The sequence below is a fragment of the Artemia franciscana genome, chromosome 15 (genome assembly GCF_032884065.1).
Source record: "Artemia franciscana chromosome 15, ASM3288406v1, whole genome shotgun sequence".
Lineage (NCBI taxonomy): Eukaryota > Metazoa > Arthropoda > Branchiopoda > Anostraca > Artemiidae > Artemia > Artemia franciscana.
This window is the reverse complement of record NC_088877.1, coordinates 7,705,203-7,724,612: the sequence shown is the minus strand read 5'-3', so window position 1 is coordinate 7,724,612 and position 19,410 is coordinate 7,705,203. Positions and strand designations below refer to the sequence as shown.

At 35.1% G+C, this 19,410-nt stretch overlaps 1 protein-coding gene across 1 annotated transcript in view; it reads left to right on the top strand.

The window, feature by feature from the left end:
* LOC136036659 (choline O-acetyltransferase-like) overlaps positions 1 to 16,997 on the top strand; it is an 88,153-nt gene extending 71,156 nt beyond the window's left edge. Inside the window, exons 13-14 of the mRNA XM_065718960.1 lie at positions 4,594 to 4,791; positions 15,424 to 16,997. Coding sequence (XP_065575032.1) covers positions 4,594 to 4,791; positions 15,424 to 15,651 — 426 coding nt within the window. The 3' untranslated portion in view covers positions 15,652 to 16,997. The remainder of the gene's footprint in view (positions 1 to 4,593; positions 4,792 to 15,423) is intronic.
* The last annotated feature ends 2,413 nt before the right edge of the window (positions 16,998 to 19,410 follow it).

Here is a 19,410-nt window from a genome sequence, read left to right as displayed (position 1 = left end):
TAAACAGTCAGTCTACTTTCATTGTTTTTCTTTTAGTAATCTTGGTTACTATTTTCATTTCTTTCTTTTGTTGTTGTTATTATTGATGCTTTAGTGAATAAAAACAACTGAGTCCGAAACATTTTACAAAAGAATACATATGACGGTCAAACCGTTTGCAGGTTTTTATAAGGAGGGAACGGGACAGGTAGCAGTACTCTTATTTTAAGAAATTGGTTCACCTTTAGATATAATTTTTATAGTTGTTGATGTTTTAAGAAAATTAAAGCACGGTATTAGATATATAAAAAATTTTCAGCAGAGCGCAAATGGCGCTCTTGCATTTTTTTTTTGCCTTAGCGGGCTTCTGCTCCTGGTTGTTCTTCAATAAAAAAACAATTTTTTTTCAACTGAAAGTAAAGACAGCATTAAAACTTGGAACGAACAGATATTATTACGTATATGAAGGGTGTTGCCTTCTCCACAACACCTTGCTCTCTACGTCGAAGTTTTTTAGCACTTTCAAAAAAGATTCTTATTGTTTTAATTAAACGACCCTTGTGTTTCAGGAGTCGCCCTTAAAGAATTGGGACAGAATTCAAATTTTGCCGTAAAGAACGAGGTGCTGAGGAGGGTGAAACCCCCATCCTATACGTATTACTTTCTGCTCGTTTAAAGCTTTAATATTAATCTTCACTTTCAGTTAAAAATCTTCATTTTTTTATTTAATTTCTCATTGTGTTTTAAATAGTGCCAGTAAATCTAGCCCTACCTCCAAGGAGAGTTTCCCCTCCCCATGGAAATATCTTTTAGGCAATTCAATCCCAGTGAAACCCCGGGTAATTGCCCTTAGCAACTCCACGAGTAAAAATGAGACAGAAAAGAGAAAGTAAGAAATATAGGAAGGATTTTTGTACAGGAATTTTGGATAATTCTCCCGGTGTATAATTTCCCCTAACAAGTTCACCCCCTAGAAACTTCCCTCCCCATGGAAAATTCCCCTGCGGAAAAACCTCGAGTAGAAAATTTGTCCCCCAACACTCAGAAATGTGTGCAAATTTCCTAATAATAAATACTATAAATTATAATAAATAAATACTGAAAATTTTATAACTTAAAGATATTTCCCCTGGGGCTGTGAGGGGGGGGGGGGTTATACTATATCCAAAGGCAAAGTAATTGTGTTTTTCAACTATGATGAACGAAATGGTTATCTCAAAATTTTGACCCTGGCAATTTTGCGAAAAAGGTGCGGGCGAGGGGGCTGAGTTGCCCCCACAATCTCTTTGGTCACTTAGATAGGGCATTATTACCTTTATTTTCGGTTCGAGTGAGCTCTCTCACGATGTTCTAAGACCAATGTGTTGATACGATCACCCCTAGAAAATTAAACAAGCAAAAAACATCAGATAAACACGCCTATATGATCTTACTACTGGCAAAAAATACAGAATTCCATATTTTGTAGATAAGAGCTTGCAACCTGAACGATAGTGTTTTAGACACCCTGAATGTTCTTGTTTGGTTTTCATTAAGATTCCGTGACTTTTAAGGGTTGTACACTTTTTTGAATATTAGGCAAATTTTTTCAGGCTCGTTCTCTTTAATGGATAAGAAGAATATTAATGAAATTTACATATTTGAAATCAAACAGTTCATGGCAACGAACTGTAGTAAGGAGCGACCCGGCTCAACAGTAACCGAAACTCTAAAAAATGGAATTTGATACCAATAGTTACATAAAAAAAATTGTATTTTAATGCTGATTTTAAATATATAACTTTCATCAACATTAGTCTTACCTATCAAAAGTTATGAGCCTGAGAATATTTGCCTTTTTTTAAATAGGAGAAAACACCCCCTAAAAGTCATACAATCTCAACGAAAATCACACCATCAGGTTCAGTGTATCAGAGAACCTTATTGTAGAAGTTTCAAGCCCCTATCTACAAAAATGTGGAATTTTGCATTTTTTGCCAGAAGACAAACACGGATGCGTGTTTATTTGTTTGTTTTTTGGTGGGTCATCTGGGTCATTCTAGGACCCAGTGGTCCTAGAATGTCGCGAGAGGGCTCGTTCTAACGGAAATTACACCCCCTAAAAGTAATACAATCTCAACGAAAATCACACCATCAGGTTCAATGTATCAGAGAATCTTATTGTAGAAGTTTCAAGCCCCTATCTACAAAAATGTGGAATTTTGCATTTTTTGCCAGAAGACAAACACGGATGCGTGTTTATTTGTTGGTTTTTTTGTGGGTCATCTGGGTCATTCTAGGACCCAGTGGTCCTAGAATGTCGCGAGAGGGCTCATTCTAACGGAAATTAAAAGTTCTAGTGCCCTTTTTAAGTGACCCAAAAACTGGAGGGCACCTAGGCCCCCTCCCACGCTCATTTTTCCCCAAAGTCACCGGATCACAATTCTGAGATAGCCATTTTATTCACCATAGTCGAAAAGCTTAATAATGGTGTCTTTGGGGACGACTTACTCCCCCGCAGTCCCCGTGGGAGGGGTTGCAAGTTACAAACTTTGACCTGTGTTTACATATAGTAATGGTTACTGGGAAGTGTACGGACGTTTTCAGGGTTTTTTTTTTGGTTTTTGGGGGAGGGAGTTGAGGTGGGGGGGGGGCTACGTGGGAGGATCTTCCATGGAAAAATTTCTCAAGGGGGAAGAGACTTTCAATGAAGGGGGCGTAGGATTTTCTATCATTATTTAAAAAAAAACAATGAAAAAATAAATGTGAAAAGTGTTTTTTCTACTGAAAGTGAGGAGCAGCATTAAAACTTAAACCGAGCAGAAATTATTATACACATGAGGGGTTTATCTCCTCCTAATACCTCGCTCTTTACGCGAAAGTATTTTTAGTAATTTCAAATATTTATTCTACGGCCTTTGTGATTCAAGGGTCATTATTATGGAGTTGGGACAAAATTTAAGCTTTAGTGTAAAGAGCGAGGTATCGACGAGGGTGAACCCCTCATATGCGCAATAAAAACATACGAATATAGAAGTTCGTTACGTAAATTAATTCGTAAATTACGTATATATTTTACTAATGAAAATGTTTGTAAAAAATTAAAAGTTCTAGTTGCCTTTTTAAGTAATCAAAAAATTGGAGGGCAACTAGGCTTCCTCCCTCGCTCCTTTTTCTTAAAATCTTGTAATTAAAACTATGAGAAAGTCATTTACCCCCCCCCCCCCCAAATAATATGCAAATTTCATTTTAATTATTTATGTTCGGAGAGCCAAGCTCTAAACATGCATTAATTAAAAAACGTCCATAAATTAAACAAAAAATAATAAGTTTTTTTAAATGAAAGTAAGGAGCGACATTAAAACTTAAAACGAACAGAAATTATTCCGTATATGAAAGGGGCGTTTTCTCTTCAACGCCCCGCTCTTTAAGCTAAAGTTTTTTACTGCTTTAAGAGGTGGAGTTAAGAGAAAGAGTCTAACTTTAGCGTCAAGAGCAAGGCGTTGAAGAAGAAAAGCCCTTTTCATATATGGAATAATTTCTGTTTGTTTTAAGTTTTAATGTTACGCCTTAATTTCATTTAAAAAAAAACTTGTTTTTTATTTAATTTTCACAATAAAAAGGAGATTATTTTTATTTATCAATTATATATTTCTAGATGCCCTATTTAATTAGGTGCTTATTCTTTTCATATAAACTAGATAGAGATTTCCAAAGATCGCTATTATTTGCTTAGCGGGATAAAACCTTTGCTGTTGTCTTCAGCCGCTACAGTTAAAGTAAACGCATTTTTCTAGCTTCAAAAAATGGCTTTGCAGTTATTTGTTGCAAGTTTTGAGTTTTTAAATTCAGATCATGTACTTATTTTTTCAGTATCCAGCTTTTTTTTGTTTCTGAATATGTAGCCTTTTACAGAGGACTCTTGCAAGAGGATATGCCGCAATCTAAAGTCATTTATTATATATTTAGATTAGCCAAATAAATATTAGAAAAACAAATATAGCTGTATAGTTTAGTTAATTGACTTGTTGATTTCCAAAATTCCGATTGAACCTATGCCGTGAATACTTGAGACTACTAAAATTATTACGCTTTGCATTACTCTGTATATGATGTATATATTTTTGCCTTTCTCAAATAAAATCTATTTTTCCTAGTCAAATCTGAATATTTGACTTTATATTCTAAAGACAAAGATGTTTTCGTACCCAAAATATTTTTAGATTTTAAATACAAGGACACAAAAAAATAGAAAGTTCAGTCTTGAGCTATAACCATTTTTTTATTAACTGTTCAACATTGCAAGAAAGTGATTATGCAATATAATAGCCTATATAGTAGCATAGACTATCTAAAGCCTTATTAGCATTCAGAACTCTAGATATGTGTTATATTTATAAGTTTTATTTGAAATAGGTCAAAGCTCAAAAGTTTCACAGGGAAATGAAGTTTTTTTTTTTATCCTAGGCATGAAGACCCTACCTAAAGTATTGATTGGGTCTTAAAAGGCAAATCTCTCCTGATTTTTTTTTTAAGAAATGTGTTTTAAAATACATTATTTATGGTGTGTTTCAAAGCTATCATCAAGGTTTAATCAATAGCTTATTTATTTACTTTTGTCATTTTTATTTCTAGAATGAAGAAAGGCTTTCCAAGTTTAAAAGAGCAGTCAATGCTCAAACTGAAATAATGACTGACAACATCCTTGGTAGGGGTATTGACATACACCTGATGGGAATAAAAGAAGCAGCAAAAGAGCTGGGAATCAAATTATCACTTTTTGATTCCCCTGCTTTTAAGAAAGCAAACCATTTCTGTCTGTCTACGTCCCAGGTAGGCTTCCATTTCATAAAAAATAAGGTGAAAAGTAATTTCTGATAGTATTAGGAAGAAGTGCTAACTAATTAGGTGTTAAAAGGTGATCGACCAACATATCGCTTGTTAATATTAGTTAATATTAAGTTAATTAAAGTTAGTTAATTAAGGTAAAGTAAATTTAAGTTAATTATTAAGTTAGTTAAGTTAATTAGTTAAATAGTATTAATTATTTGTTAATATTAGCTAGAAATTGCAAAACAGGTATTTTTGTGTCATTTTTCTCGTTTTAATATTCTTACAATGTTTCGCACTATATTTTAAAAGCTCGAGATTTATTCTCTTTTAAAACTTTGCGTGAGATTTCTTCTCTGAGATTCGCTTTTACAGCTTCCAATTCTTGTTGGGTCTGAGTTAGTCTGATGCTCAGGTCAGAAGATTGATTGCCTATATCCGGACTTAGATTTGACAGAGGATTTTTCGAAAGGTGTCCTGGTTGATCGGTGCTGTTAGGAACAGTGCCCTTGCGCTTAGTACCATATTTTTCCAAGTATGGCTTGTAGATATCTGGATCATTGTCCATTTCATAGAAAGCGAGCTTGGCCTAGTTAGTAGTTTTTTGCAGTGCCTCTGTTCTTTTTAATTTGACGTCGTGGAGGCTTTGGGTAGAGAATGTTTGAAAATCATACGACCCATAGCAGAAAACGGCGAATTTTGCTGGACCTGACGCTTGTTTGACTTCACAAATAATTTTAACTGGCCACAAGGGATAACCCTGAAACTTAGTAACCGCAACATCTCCGATTTTCCGAAATGACATCGTAAACTACTAATTAGTAACTCTAATGAACATGAGACAAAGACTTACACGCAAGGGGGGCTTTTTTACGACCCCCCAGCTTCATATAGCGCCAAATATTATCCAAAGAGGTTTGCAGCAGGCTAATCCAAATCAATTTCCTGCATCCGATATGACACGAACAAATTATAACACTGGTTAAACGAGTTTAGGTGTTTTCACTATGAATGGGGGATAGCAACTGAATGGCGGAAATTGCAAAACAGGTATTTTCGTGTCATTTTTCTTGTTACAATATTCCTACAATGTTTCGCACTGTATTTTAAAAGCTTGCGACAATGGACAAACGGATCAAATAAAACAATTTGGCTTGGCTACACAGTCTTAAAATTTTTCACATTTGTTCTGTATTGTTTTGACAGTAGAGTGAAAAATATTTGACATTATATGAAAAGAGAACCCCTATGCCGTCTTAAGGCAAGAACATAACTTGTACTTTACTGCAAAAATTCAAATGAATGTGTATTGTCAGCTTAATACGCATATGCTGATATTTATTCCTTAAAATGTTAATAATATTTGATTTATTAAAGTTAAAAAGTGAAAACATGGTATTTTTTTCATTAAAGTGCAAATTATGTTCTAGCCTTGGGTAGGCATAAAGGTTTTGAGTCCTACTCATGTTAATTTCTGCTCGTTTTGAGTCTCAATCTGTTATTTATTGTAATTTCTGTTCGTTTTGGGTTTCATTTATTTATCGATGCTGATTCATGGTAGTTTTACGCTTGATAGATTATTTGATTTTAATATTTGGTTTAATGGAGTTCTTTGATTTTCTATGAAACACTTATTTAGTGGAAAAAGTTTTTAAATCAATTTCTGTTTATTTTAAATTGACATTAGTCTTTTCAGGGAAAAAGAAAATAATAGTTCAAAGCTTTCGGTTTTCTTTAAGAATTTATAGTTTGGCCTGCTAGTTGTATACTGGAGAAAAATTTTCAAATTTTTTTAACAACATACACCCTTTTAAGAATCTGGATACAAATACTAGTGTTTAATTTAGTTATATTCCTTCTCTAGTTGACCTGAAAAATAAAACTTCATACCATTCACAAAAAAAATTACCTATAATCTTTGAAAGCTTGGATACACTCACCCACTTTTGATCTAGTTAAATTTTAAGAGCAGAAGTTAAGAGCTAGAAATAGCCCTGAAAGTTTGAACATATTACCCTTAGTCATTCTTGGGATACTGCTAATATGTCTTATTGGCAGTCAGCGTACTCAGGTGCTTTTTGATTTAGTATGAAGGCAAAATTTAGTTCTTAAACATAATGGGCATATTGCATTACTGTACAGAGCTGACCTACGCAATAGCCCTAGAGATTTCAGCTATAACTTCGTTTTGATTTAGTTCGGTATCAAAAGTATACACACAATGTCTTCTGGCTAGTTTAAAATCTGTCATAATTTACCCTGAAAGGCCTAACATAATAATATAAGCTATTACTGAGATATTACTTTGTCATACTATTGATATTCAACATGATCATACTTCGTTTTGATTTAGTTCGGCATCCGCCTGAATGTTCCTTGAAAACTTCACCTTAATACCCTCACCTTGTGTAATAGTTAGTAGCATTAGTAGCAGTATGCACATAGTACCTTTTTTCAACATCCCCTTCAACACAGGATGAAATTTTTAACTTAATACCATCAACCGGTCCCGAAGCATTGCTAATACGTCTTCTTGACAACCTATGTGGGCATAGTGTGTTTCGATTTATTTCAATACAGTTACAGTGTTGCCAAAAATTTTCGCCTTGATACCCTTAGGTTTGATACCTTGATACCAAAGTATTTCGATTTATTTCAATACAGTTACAGTGTTGCCAAAAATTTTCGCCTTGATACCCTTAGGTTTGATACCTTGATACCAAAGTATTTCGATTTATTTCAATACAGTTACAGTGTTGCCAAAAATTTTCGCCTTGATACCCTTAGGTTTGATACCTTGATACCAAAGTATTTCGATTTATTTCAATACAGTTACAGTGTTGCCAAAAATTTTCGCCGAATACCCGAATACCAGTGTTGCCAAATACCCTTAGGTTTATTATTATTATTAGTAGTAGCACCAGTAGTTAAAGCAGTAGGAGTTGGAGTAAAGTTAATAGTAGTACTCTTAGCTTTAGCGGCAGTAGTAGTAGCAGTAATATTAATAGTAGCAGTAGTAATAGCTGTAGGAGTAGAAGCAGCAGCATTATGATACAAATATTGTTTTTTATTTAGTTCAATATCCCCCACACCCAGTGCTGTATGTTTTAATTCCACACAGGAGCCTATTCCTAAGATAATACTGATATGCCCTTTTGTCAACCTGGATAAGTATGGCAGATTTTGATCCGTACAATAGAAATTTTCAGAAACATTCTCTGAAAATTTCTCCTTCATACCCTTAGGTATAGTTGTAATAATAGTCACAGCAGTTGTATAGTTACTCAACTTAATATAATCAGCCATTGTTATGATATTGTCGATTTGCTCTTTTGATAACCTGTTTTCATATACTTCTTGAAATTTTCATCTTAATGCTCTTAACCTTACAAGTAGTTGCGATAGATGTAGTAGTTGGAGCAATAGTAATAGTAGTAGTAGAACTATTAAAAGCTGTAGTAGCAGTAGTATTATTTGTAGTGTGTGCTTATTGTCTTTTTGGTCTATTGATATTCCCTTTTAAGTATTCTCTGAGAGTTACAACTCAATGCACAAATTAATTCTGAAGATCCTTTATTTTGTCTTTTGTTAGTTCGAATTTCACAAAAATTTGAATTATCACAGTAGTTTCGTTGGTAGTAAAAGTAGTTGCAGTGTTAGTGTTGTATTAGCAGTGGTAGTAGTAGCAGCAGTATTAATAACGGAAGTAGCATTGGCATAATGCCTTTTGGTCAGTTGAACATCGCTTTCATGATGTCCATGAAATTTCACCTTGACAGGTTAAGTGTTAGTAGTGATATGCATATATTACCTTTTTGTTAATTGATTTTCCCCCTTAAGTATTCTCCGAAAGTTTCAACTTAATAACCAAGTCAATTCTTTTGAGAATCTGCAAGCGCTTAGTGTGTTTTGACTTGGTTCAAATTCCTCCTCAATATTCTGTCACATTTTCACCTTCATACGTGTAGCCGTAATTCAACCAGTATCATAGTAGTAGTGGTAGTAGTAAAAATAGTAGTAGCAGTAAAAGTGCATAATTATTAGTAGGAACAGTAGTAGCAGTAGCATTAATAGCAGTAGTAGCAGGTACATTTTGCCTTTTGGTCAGCTGAATACTCTTGATATGATATACTCTTGATATGATAAGCCATTCCAAAAATACTACTAAAACAACTGTATCAGCAATTTGTATACACATAGCATGTATTGATTCTGCTCAACTTTCCCCTCAACATTTCCTTAGTTATTCTTTCAATATCCCCAGCCTTATTAGTTCTCCTTACAGAAGTAGTAGTTTTAGTTATAGTAGTGGTTGTAGTAATAGTGCTTGTGGTAGAAGTAGAAGCAGCAATAGTTGTAGTAGTAGTAGCGTACAAATATTGCCTTTTTCGTAAATTAAACATCTCCCTTATGTTTCCTAATAATTCCAAATTAATATACTCAGTCATTCCTGAATTACACTCTTTTGACAACTTAGATACCCATAACATGCTATGATTTAGTTCAACACTCCTCTCAACATTCTCTGAAAGACTCACCTTAATGCCCTTCATATTTTGGGAAAGTAGAAGTCAAATATGAATACCTTTACATACATTCTATAAAATCTTTATACGCCCCCAGCGCATAGCTATTGCCCTTTCCCCGGGGTTCTTGGGGGCTGTGCCAACCCTAGAGCATTGTTATATATTTTTTGGACTATTTGAAACAAAATTGCCATCGCATTATCTCAATCAGATGGGGTTGGTGAAAAGAGGGGTAGTTTAGGGGGGGTAGCTGATCTCCATCACTATTGATTCTTAAAAGGGCACTAGAACTTCCAATTAGAACCAAATGAGCCATCCACCTCATTTGGTTTTATACAAGTTTTATACAACCATCCCTTCCATAAGAACCTTAAATTCCCCAGGGGCATAACTTGCTACCCTCGCCCTCTGACTCTGGTGGTTTGTATCAACCCCAAAAGCCTTGTTATATGATCATTGGACTATTTTGAATGACAGGACTGTCTCAATTTTTATATAGGATGCATTTCTGGAAAACACAACGTTTCTGTGTGTGTGTGCACGGGTGGGTGGGGGGGGACTGCGGTCTGATCACTTTGACTTTTAAATAAGGCACTTTAACTTCCGATTACCAATCCAGTGAGTCTCCTTCAAAGCATATACAACTACCCTTTCTATAAGAACCGTATATGCTCCCAGGGCCTCACTTACAACCCTTGACCTTAAAGCTGTAGGGGGTTTGTCTTCCTCACAGACATAATTTCCGGGCCCTTCAACTCCGATGAACAAAATTGTCATTTACAAATTTTGATAGGAGGTGTTAAAGGAAATGATGAGCATGGAGGGGGGGGTGGCTGCTCTCAAATCACTTTGACTCTTAAAAAGGCCCTATAACATCAACTTTCAAATCAATTGAGCCCCGTCTGAAGTTTGTATGACCACAAACCTTATATGCCCCAGGACATGGCTTAAAACCCTAGCCCCAGGGTACCGGGGGGGTTGTGTTAACCCTACAGGCAATTTTATATGTTCTTTAGACTATTTTGAGCAAAATTGATATTTTATAATTTTCATCACATTCATTTAATGAAGAGGGGGTAGTTGAGGGGGGGGGGCTTGCGGCCCTCAGTTATTTTGACTCTTAAAGGGGAATCTGAACTTCCAGTTTTTAATCTAATGATCCTCCTCTAAAGTTTATACAACTATTCGTTTTATAAAAGCCTTAAATGCAACGGGCATGTATTACAACCCTTGCCCCCAGGCTCTGGGGATTTTTTAAAACCAATAAAGCATGGTTATATGATATTTGGACTATTTTGAATGAAATAACTATCTCAAAATTTTTATTCGATGCATTTCGGGACAGTACGACGTGTGTGTGTGGGAGGAAGGGTAGCTGTCCTCCGATCACTTTGACTATTAAAAAGGGCACCAGAGCTTCTAATTATCAATTCCATGAACCCCCTGCGAAGTTTATACGACCACGCTTTCTATGAAACCCTTAAATTTCCTAAGGGAGTAGTAACTTGAAACCATTCCGTGAGGGCTAGAGAGGGGGGTTGTCATCCTCAAAGACATAATTTCTGGACCTTTCAACCATGTTGATCCAGGCTCTGGGGATTTTTTAAAACCAATAAAGCATGGTTATATGATATTTGGACTATTTTGAACGAAATAACTATCTCAAAATTTTTATTCGATGCATTTCGGGACAATACGACGTGTGTGTGTGGGAGGAAGGGTAGCTATCCTCCGATCGCTTTGACTATTAAAAAGGGCACCAGAGCTTCTGATTATCAATTCCATGAACCCCCTGCGAAGCTTATACGACCACGCTTTCTATGAAACCCTTAAATTTCCTAAGGGGGTGACTTAAAACCATTCCCTGAGGGCTAGAGAGGGGGGTTGTCATCCTCAAAGACATTATTTCTGGACCTTTCAACCATGTTGATCAAAATGGCCATATCAAAATTTTGATCGCAAATATTTGGGGAATGATGGTCGTGGGGAGGGGGAGCATTTGCCCTCCGATCACTCTCAACTATTAAAAACGGCAATAGCCCTCTTAATTTCTAATTGAGCCCTTTTTGAAGGTTCTGCTGCAACGCTTTCTATGAGAACCTTAAATGCCCCCCAGGGCATAAATTACAACCCTTAGCCTTAGGGCTGTGGGGAGTTGTCATCCTCAAACACATAATTCCCAGACATTTCAACTACACTGAACAGAATGGCTATCCCAAAATTTTAATTGGATATACCTGGGGAAATGGGGGGTTTGGGAGAGGGTTAGTTGTCCTCCACTCACTTTCGATTATTAAAAGGGGCACTAGCCCTTTTAGTTTCCCATTGAATGAGTCCTTTTTGAAGTTTCGGCGACAACTCCTTCGATACAAAGTGCCCTGGTCTAAACAAGCCAAAACAAAAAATAATAAACTGTGCCAACATCGTTCTTTAATTAGGCAACGCTATCGCGCTGCCTATGATAAGTTTTGTTCGTAATATTGTTTTTAACCCACCTAGGAGCATTCCTCTTCCCTATATTATTGTCCCCTTCCCCTAGATTTAAAACAAAAGTTTTTTTTAATTTTAATTGAAAGTAGACTTTTTGGTAATTTTGCTGAAAAAAGAACAAAGTTGCAACCACCCCTTGATTCTAAGAAACACATTTTCCCCCTCGCATCATTTTCATTAATTCGTTCCGCTCTTTGAAGTATCTGCTTGGTGTCACCAATTCATCTGTGAAAGACAAACGGAAAGAACGCCGTCCCCAATTGGGCAGGAAGAGGCTGTATAGGAAGAAAAACAGGATTTCTTACAGGAGGGGGGATAAAGAGTAAAAGATCTAAGTAGATAAGAGTGGAGAAGGAACGTGCGCGGCTGTGTTGGCCAGAAGCAGCTTGGTACTACAGTGAGCTATTAAGAGTAGCAGTACAAGTATTCTTATAAAATTCTGAGGAATATTCAACGTAAGTATGGTAATCCACCTCTGGGAGAGGGATAAACAATGCAACTCTAAGTAGATAGGAGTAAAAAAGGAACGTACGTGGCTGCATTAAAAAGAAGCGGCTTGGTACTAAAGTGAGATTAAATAAAAAAAAACTAATTTTTTTAGCTGAAAGTAAGGAGCGACATTAAAACTTAAAACGAACAGAAATTACTTCGTATATAAAGTGGGTTGTCCCCTCCGCAATCCCTCGCTCTTTACGCTAAAGCTTTTAATGGTTTTAAAAAGTAGAATTGTGGCAAAGAGTCAAACTTTAGCGTAAAGAGCGAGGGATTGCGGAGGGGACAACCCATTTTATATACGAAGTAATTTCTGTTCGTTTTAAGTTTTAATGTCGCTCCTTACTTTCAGCTAAAAAAATTAGTTTTTTTATTTAATTTCTGAACGTTTTTGAATTAATGCATGTTTGGTTTTGGTTAAATTTGTATATTAATTCTTTTTTTGGCTAAATAGCTTTCTCTTAGTTTTAATCAGACGATTTTGAGAAATAAGAGGTGGAGAAGGAGGCCTAGTTGCCCTCCAATTTTTCGGTTGCTTAAAAAGGCAACTAGAACTTTTAATTTTTAACGAACGTTTTTATTAGTAAAAAATATACGTAACTTATAAATTAGCAACTTACGTAACAAACTTTCATAATCTTATATTTTTATTATCTCCTTTAAATACCTCGCTCTTTATGCTAAAGTATTTTTAGAACCCCTCATATGCGTAATAATCTCTGTTCGTCTTAAGTTTCAATGCTACTCCTTCCTTTCATTTGAAAAAACGTTTTCATGTTTATTTTTCATTGTTTTCTTATAATAATGCTGGAAAATCATGCGCCCTTTTCCTTGAATTTTTCTTCCCCCATGACAGATTCCTCCAAGGAAAGATCCTCAAACATAGCCCCCTCCCTTCAGCTCCACCCCCCAAACAAAATAAAATCCCCCTGAAAACGTCTGTACACTTCCCAATAACCATTACTATATGTAAACACTGGTCAAAGTTTGTAACTTGCAGCCCCTCCCCCAGGGATTTTGGGGGAGTAAATCATCCCCAAATACATAGTTATTATGATTTTCGACTATGTTGAACAAAATTGATCTGTCAAAATCTTGATCCGAAAACTTTGAGAAAAATGAGCGTGGGAGGGGCCCTAGATGCCCTCCAATTTTTTTGGTCACTTAAAAAGGGCACTAGAACTTTTCATTTCCGTTAGAATGAGACCTCTTGTGACATTCTAGGACCACTTGGTCGATACGATGACCCCTGGGAAAAAGAAAAAAAAACAAAAAACAAACAAACAAATAAACACGCACCCGTGACTTGTCTTCTGGCAAAAAAATACAAAATTCCACATTTTTGTAGATAGAAGCTTGAAACTTCTACAGTAGGGTTCTCTGATACGCTGAATCTGATGTTGTGATTTTCGTTAAGATTCTATGACTTTTAGGGGGTGTTCCCCCCTATTTTCATAAAAAAGGCAAATTTTCTCAGGCTCGTAACTTTTGATGGGTAAGACTAAACTTGATGAAACTTATATATTTAAAATCAGCATTAAAATGCGATTCTTTTGACGTAGCTATTGATATCAAAATTCAATTTTTTTGAGTTTTGGTTACTATTGAGCCGGGTCGCTCCTTACTACAGTTCGTTACCGCGAACTGTTTGATATAGTGGCATTACCATCATTTCTGTAAAATTCTGAGGAATATTATTAAGGTATTAGGAATAGCAACACTAGTATTTCTATGAAAATTTGAGGATTTTTCAACGTAAGCATGGTAATCCAGCTCTGGGAGGGGGATAGAAAGTGAAGCTCTAAGTAGTTAGGGGTTGTGAAGAAACGGTTACGGTTGTATTGACCAGAAGCGGCTTGCTACTAAAGTGAACCACTAGGAGTAGCGGTACTAGTATTCCTACGAAAATCTGGGGATTGTTCATCTTAAGTACGGTAACATTGTTTAATCTGGTCCATTCGTTCCATCTGTAAAAGTTTAATAACCTCACATTGGGGCCAATCTACAATGGCTGAAAAACAACCAAAAACTCTTGAGTAACTACTATCTCACTTTAGGCCTGAAAAACTACAGTAATGCTAAAAAATCGAGTGATTCATGGAGGAATAGAAGTAAAAATAAGAAGTAAAAGAGATCAGATATTAGTTCTCATTACAATGTGTGAAAATTAAGGAAAGGGTTTCTTAGCTGGCTCCAGGACAGCGGTAAGCAGCTACTCTCTGTACCTAGCAGGGGTCAAGTGTATTTACTACCAATTGTACCCCCCTCTTGGCATCCTGTAGCACCAGAAATTTCACCAATTGCTAGGAGAAGTTTTTTACTGGTCGTTTGTTTCCATACACCGATAGGCCCTGTCCAGTGCACACCAGGGGGGCTATCCAGCCCTTTTTTTCTGAATGTATGACCCCCAGATTAGGGTACTCTAACTATGTTTCAGGACCCCCACAACCATCAATAGACTGGTGAAAAAGGAGACCGCAAACTGATTGTCAAGGACAGAGAGCACTTAAGTCAAGTGAAAATATGTGATCTGTATTACTGTTTATGCGGCATTTGATATTAATAAATGAATAAATCTTGTTAAAATGTTGGGAAAAGCAAAAAAAAAAAAAATACGCATATCTCCTGTAAACGCTAAAATTGTTCTTGAACAGAGAATAGAATATATCTTGACTGGTTTGCTGTTCTATTATTAATCATTGGAAAATTTCTGTTATAAGATTTCATTTGATCAAGATGGGAGGTTTGAAAGTTAAATTTTAGAAAATTTGAATCTAGCTAATTTTCATTTTTAGTAATGGTGCTAATTAAAATCTTATAAACAGCATATTATTATTTGATATGTGTGATGTCTACTTTCAAAAATAAGTCACCCCATGCGGTGCATTCCATGCTGTTTAACGTGACGAAAATGTGCCATTTATTGTGCAAGGAGGTTTGGTGTCTCAAAAGCCTGCTACAAGTTGTGCTTGGTTCGCTATTATGTATAACAGAAGAACTTACGCTTAGAGGTGTATATTAGGCAGTTGGGAGTCACCAGCCTGTCAAAAACGATGCTCACGAGCCTTTAACTCTCAATATTAGAAACAGTGCTGGTAAAACTAAAACATATTTTTCTTTTTTTCAGATAACGACAAGATTGGACACTGTAATGGGATATGGCCCGGTTGTTCCTGAAGGACACGGTGTTTCGTATAACATCCAAAGGGAGAGTTTTAAATTTTGTATATCGTCTTTCAAATCTTTTGAAAGTGCTAGCTCTAAAACATTCGCAGAAAGCTTAGACGAAAGTCTGAATCGTGTTCAACAGCTTCTTTTGTCCCAAAACTTTATAAATAGAACTAGTTTAGTTTGATTATAAAGCCATGCAAATCCTAGAGTCAAGCACATAATAGGATGGGATTATTAACTATGCAGGAATTTAATTCTAGGGAGAATCTAAACGAGGCCCAAGTTTGGAGAAAAACTAAAGCAAACTACTTGGAACTATAAAGAAATCCCATACAAAAAAAAGGAAAAAAAATCGGCAGTTCAGAAGGTTTAGCTTTGATGCCCCTCACTTTTTCAAATGTTGAGTTGAGTCTTTTTTTTGAATGTTTAGTTGAGTCTAAACGAAAAATTCTTCTTTTGAGTCATTAATTCCCGAATTTAAGTGAAAAGACTTGAAGGATTTATTTTCATATATAATTTTGAAGAAAAATGAACAACTTTAAGACAGTTTATTGCCGGATGTATGGTAGCTCTCGGTTGGATGTTAGAAACAATAAACAATAAAATTGGATGGATTTCTTTCACTATTTCTCTTAGAGTGCATCAATACTTTTTAGCATGAGAACAGCTGATCCAATGTTTTGCCGAATACATAAATTACTGGAACTTATATCATTAACTTTATCGAATTTCTAAAGCTCCGGCCAGTATGGGATGTAGTTACTTTGAAAAGTATATCAAACAGTTCGTGGTAACGAATTGTAAGTAAGGAGCGATCCAGCTCAATAGTAACCAAAACTCTAAAAAACGAAATATTATTACCGATAGATACATCAAAAGAACTTCATTAATCAAAAGTTATGAGCCTGAGGAAATTTACCTGATTTAAAAAAAAAAAAAAAATGAGGAAGCACCTCCTTAAAATGATAGAATCTTGATGAAAATCACACCGTCAGGTTCAGCGTATCAGAGAACTGTACTGTAGAGGTTTCAAGCTTCCATCTGCAAAAATGTAGAATTTGTTATTTTTTTGCCAGAAGAAAGATCACGGATGTGTATCTGTTTCTTTCCAGGGGTGATCCTATCGACCCAGTGATCTTAGAATATCGTGAGAGGGCTCATTCGAATGGAAATTAAAAGTTATAGTGCCCGTTTTAAGTAGCCAAAAATTGGAAGGCAACTGGGCCCCCTCCCTAACTCATTTTCCGTCACATGACTTAATCCCACGCAGTGACTGGGGAAAGGCTACGAGTTATGGTCTTTGCCCAGTGTTTACATATAGTACTGGTTGTTAGTAAGTATAAAAATGTTTTCAGGTGAGATTTTTTCTGGTGGAGGAGGGGGTCAGGAGTTACGTTGGAGGATCTTTTCCGTGGAGTAATTTTTCATGGGGAAGAGAATTTTGTATGCCGGTTTTCCCAGCATTATTTTGAAAAACGATCAGAAATTAAATTTAAAAAAAAAGTTTTTTTTTCAACTGAAAGCAAGGAGCAACATTAAAACTTAAAATGAACAGAAATTATTACGTATATGAGGGCGTTCGCCTCCTAGTCAATACCTCACTCTTTACGCTACAGTTTTTTAGTACTTTCAAATGAAGTTTTTATTCTAATTAAACGGCCTTTGTGATTCAGGGGTTATTCTTACAGAATTGGAACCAAATTTGAACTTTAGCGCAAAGAGCGAGGTATTGACTATGGGGTGATCCCCTTCATATACGTAATAATTTCTGTCCGTTTTTTAATGTTGCCCTTTACTTTCAGCTGAAAAACTTTTTTTTATTAATTTTGAAATGAGGCGCAGAAACCTTGTAGCACTTTTATGATAGACCGTTCTACTATTAAGTGGCTTTGAAAAGCTGATATACAATATCCAGATATATTGATCTATATATAGAATTATAGCCTACATAGATATATAATTGATATCTATAAATGTATCTATTATAGACTTATAGAATATTGATAGTTGAAGCATTCTGTTTATATTCATATTAATATTTTGACTGTCTAAGGGTGTCTTTTAAGTAATTAATTGAAAAAAAAATCTGAAAAAGTAGTTTTCTAAGAAAAGTATTGGCAATATTAAACTTAAGATCAGCAGATCCAAATTACTTTAAATTTTCACTTAAAGCGACCAGAACTTACTATTGAAGAATAAATGAAACCAAAAACAAACAGAAATTAAATAAATAATCATAGCAAAAAAAAACAAAAACAAGTACTAATATAAATGACTGAAATAAATCTTAAAACAATTATTGCTGAAATTGATTACGCAAATAAAGCCGAAAATAAAAAAATGTTTTGCTATTGAAGTATAAATAAAACCAAAAATGAACAGAAATTAAAAAAAAACAAATCAATGCAAACAGACATACAATAAATACTAATATAAATGAATAAATAAATCTTGAAACAGGTGGAACTTAAATTGAATATGCAAATCAAGCTTGAAACAAACAAAAATTACTACAAACTGGAATTTGTGTATCACCTGCTTCTCTCATTGTATAAGTCTAAAACCTACTGCGTCATTTGCGCTTTACTGAAAACTAAATGTATCTTGAACAGTCTTAGAAAGTACAAATAAAATCAAATTGAATATTTGATATATAATGATGCTAAATGATGAAAGATCACCAGTTCAAGATTTTATTTCACTGTAATTTTTAGTTTCATTTCCAATGCTGTAATAACTGGAAATGAAAATATTTGTAATATGCTTCGTTTTCAGTGAAGTGCCAATGGCGCAGTGGGTATTGGAATTTTACAGGGAGAGAAGGAGGCGACACCCAAACTGTTGTTTTGTTTGTAGTGACTTATGTTCGTTTTAAACTTAATTTACATATTCAATTTTAGTTCCAATCGTTTAAGATTTATTTATTCATTTATATTAGTATCTATTTTATGTTTGTTTGCATTGATTGTATATTTAATTTCTGTTGGTTTTATTTGTTCTTTCATAGTAATTTCTGGTCGTTTTGAGTTTGAATTTTAGCAGTTATTTGTATCTGCTGATCTTAGCTTAATATGGCCTTTACTTTTCTTTGAAAACTTTTTTTCGGAAAGTTTTTTTTTAATTATTTTTTGTTCGTTTTTGATTGCAAAAAGGTTTCAAGTTTTTAAAAAAATTCTTATTTCAAAATCAATTTGTTTTCAACATCAAACTTTCATCAAAGTATCAAAACTAATATCAAAGTAAGAATATCAGAGTAAAAAAATAACAAAGTAAAATAAACAAGGTATTAAAGTAACAATAAGAAACTTGCATGATTTACAACCCTTTCACAGTAAACCAAAGTTGCCACGTAAATCACAATATCCAAGTATCAAAGCAACAGTAAGCAAGTTCCGTAGCTCAGAGCCATTTCCCCGGGGCTGGGGGGATATGAGACCACCACTCACAGTCAGTATATAGAGCTATCCTCCCATTTGCGCTGCGAATGGGAGGATATTCAGAGGTCGGGTTTGATGCTAGGGGGTGGACAGGGATGGCTGTATAAAAACCTCCATCGGCGGCCCTGTTTTCATTCATCTTAGTCTAGCAATTATTATTACTATAATAATAATTATAATGAAAATTATAATTTTCATTATTAGCTAGTAATGCATCCTGAAGATCTAGAATCAAACATACCTACTTTTTTTTAACCAATAACCTGAAAAACTGAAACTACAACTTTCAATTTCTAATTATTTGAGTCCCCTCTGAAGTGTATACGACCACCTCTTCCATAAAACCTTTTTTCCCCTGGGCGTAAGTTAAAACCCATCCCCCGTGCTGCTGGGGGGTATCTTGAACCCGAATAGTTTGTCATCTGATCTTTGAACTATTTCAAACTTAATGACTCTCTAAAAATTTTGATCAGATACATTTTGGGAAAAGAGGGTTTAGGGGGGGG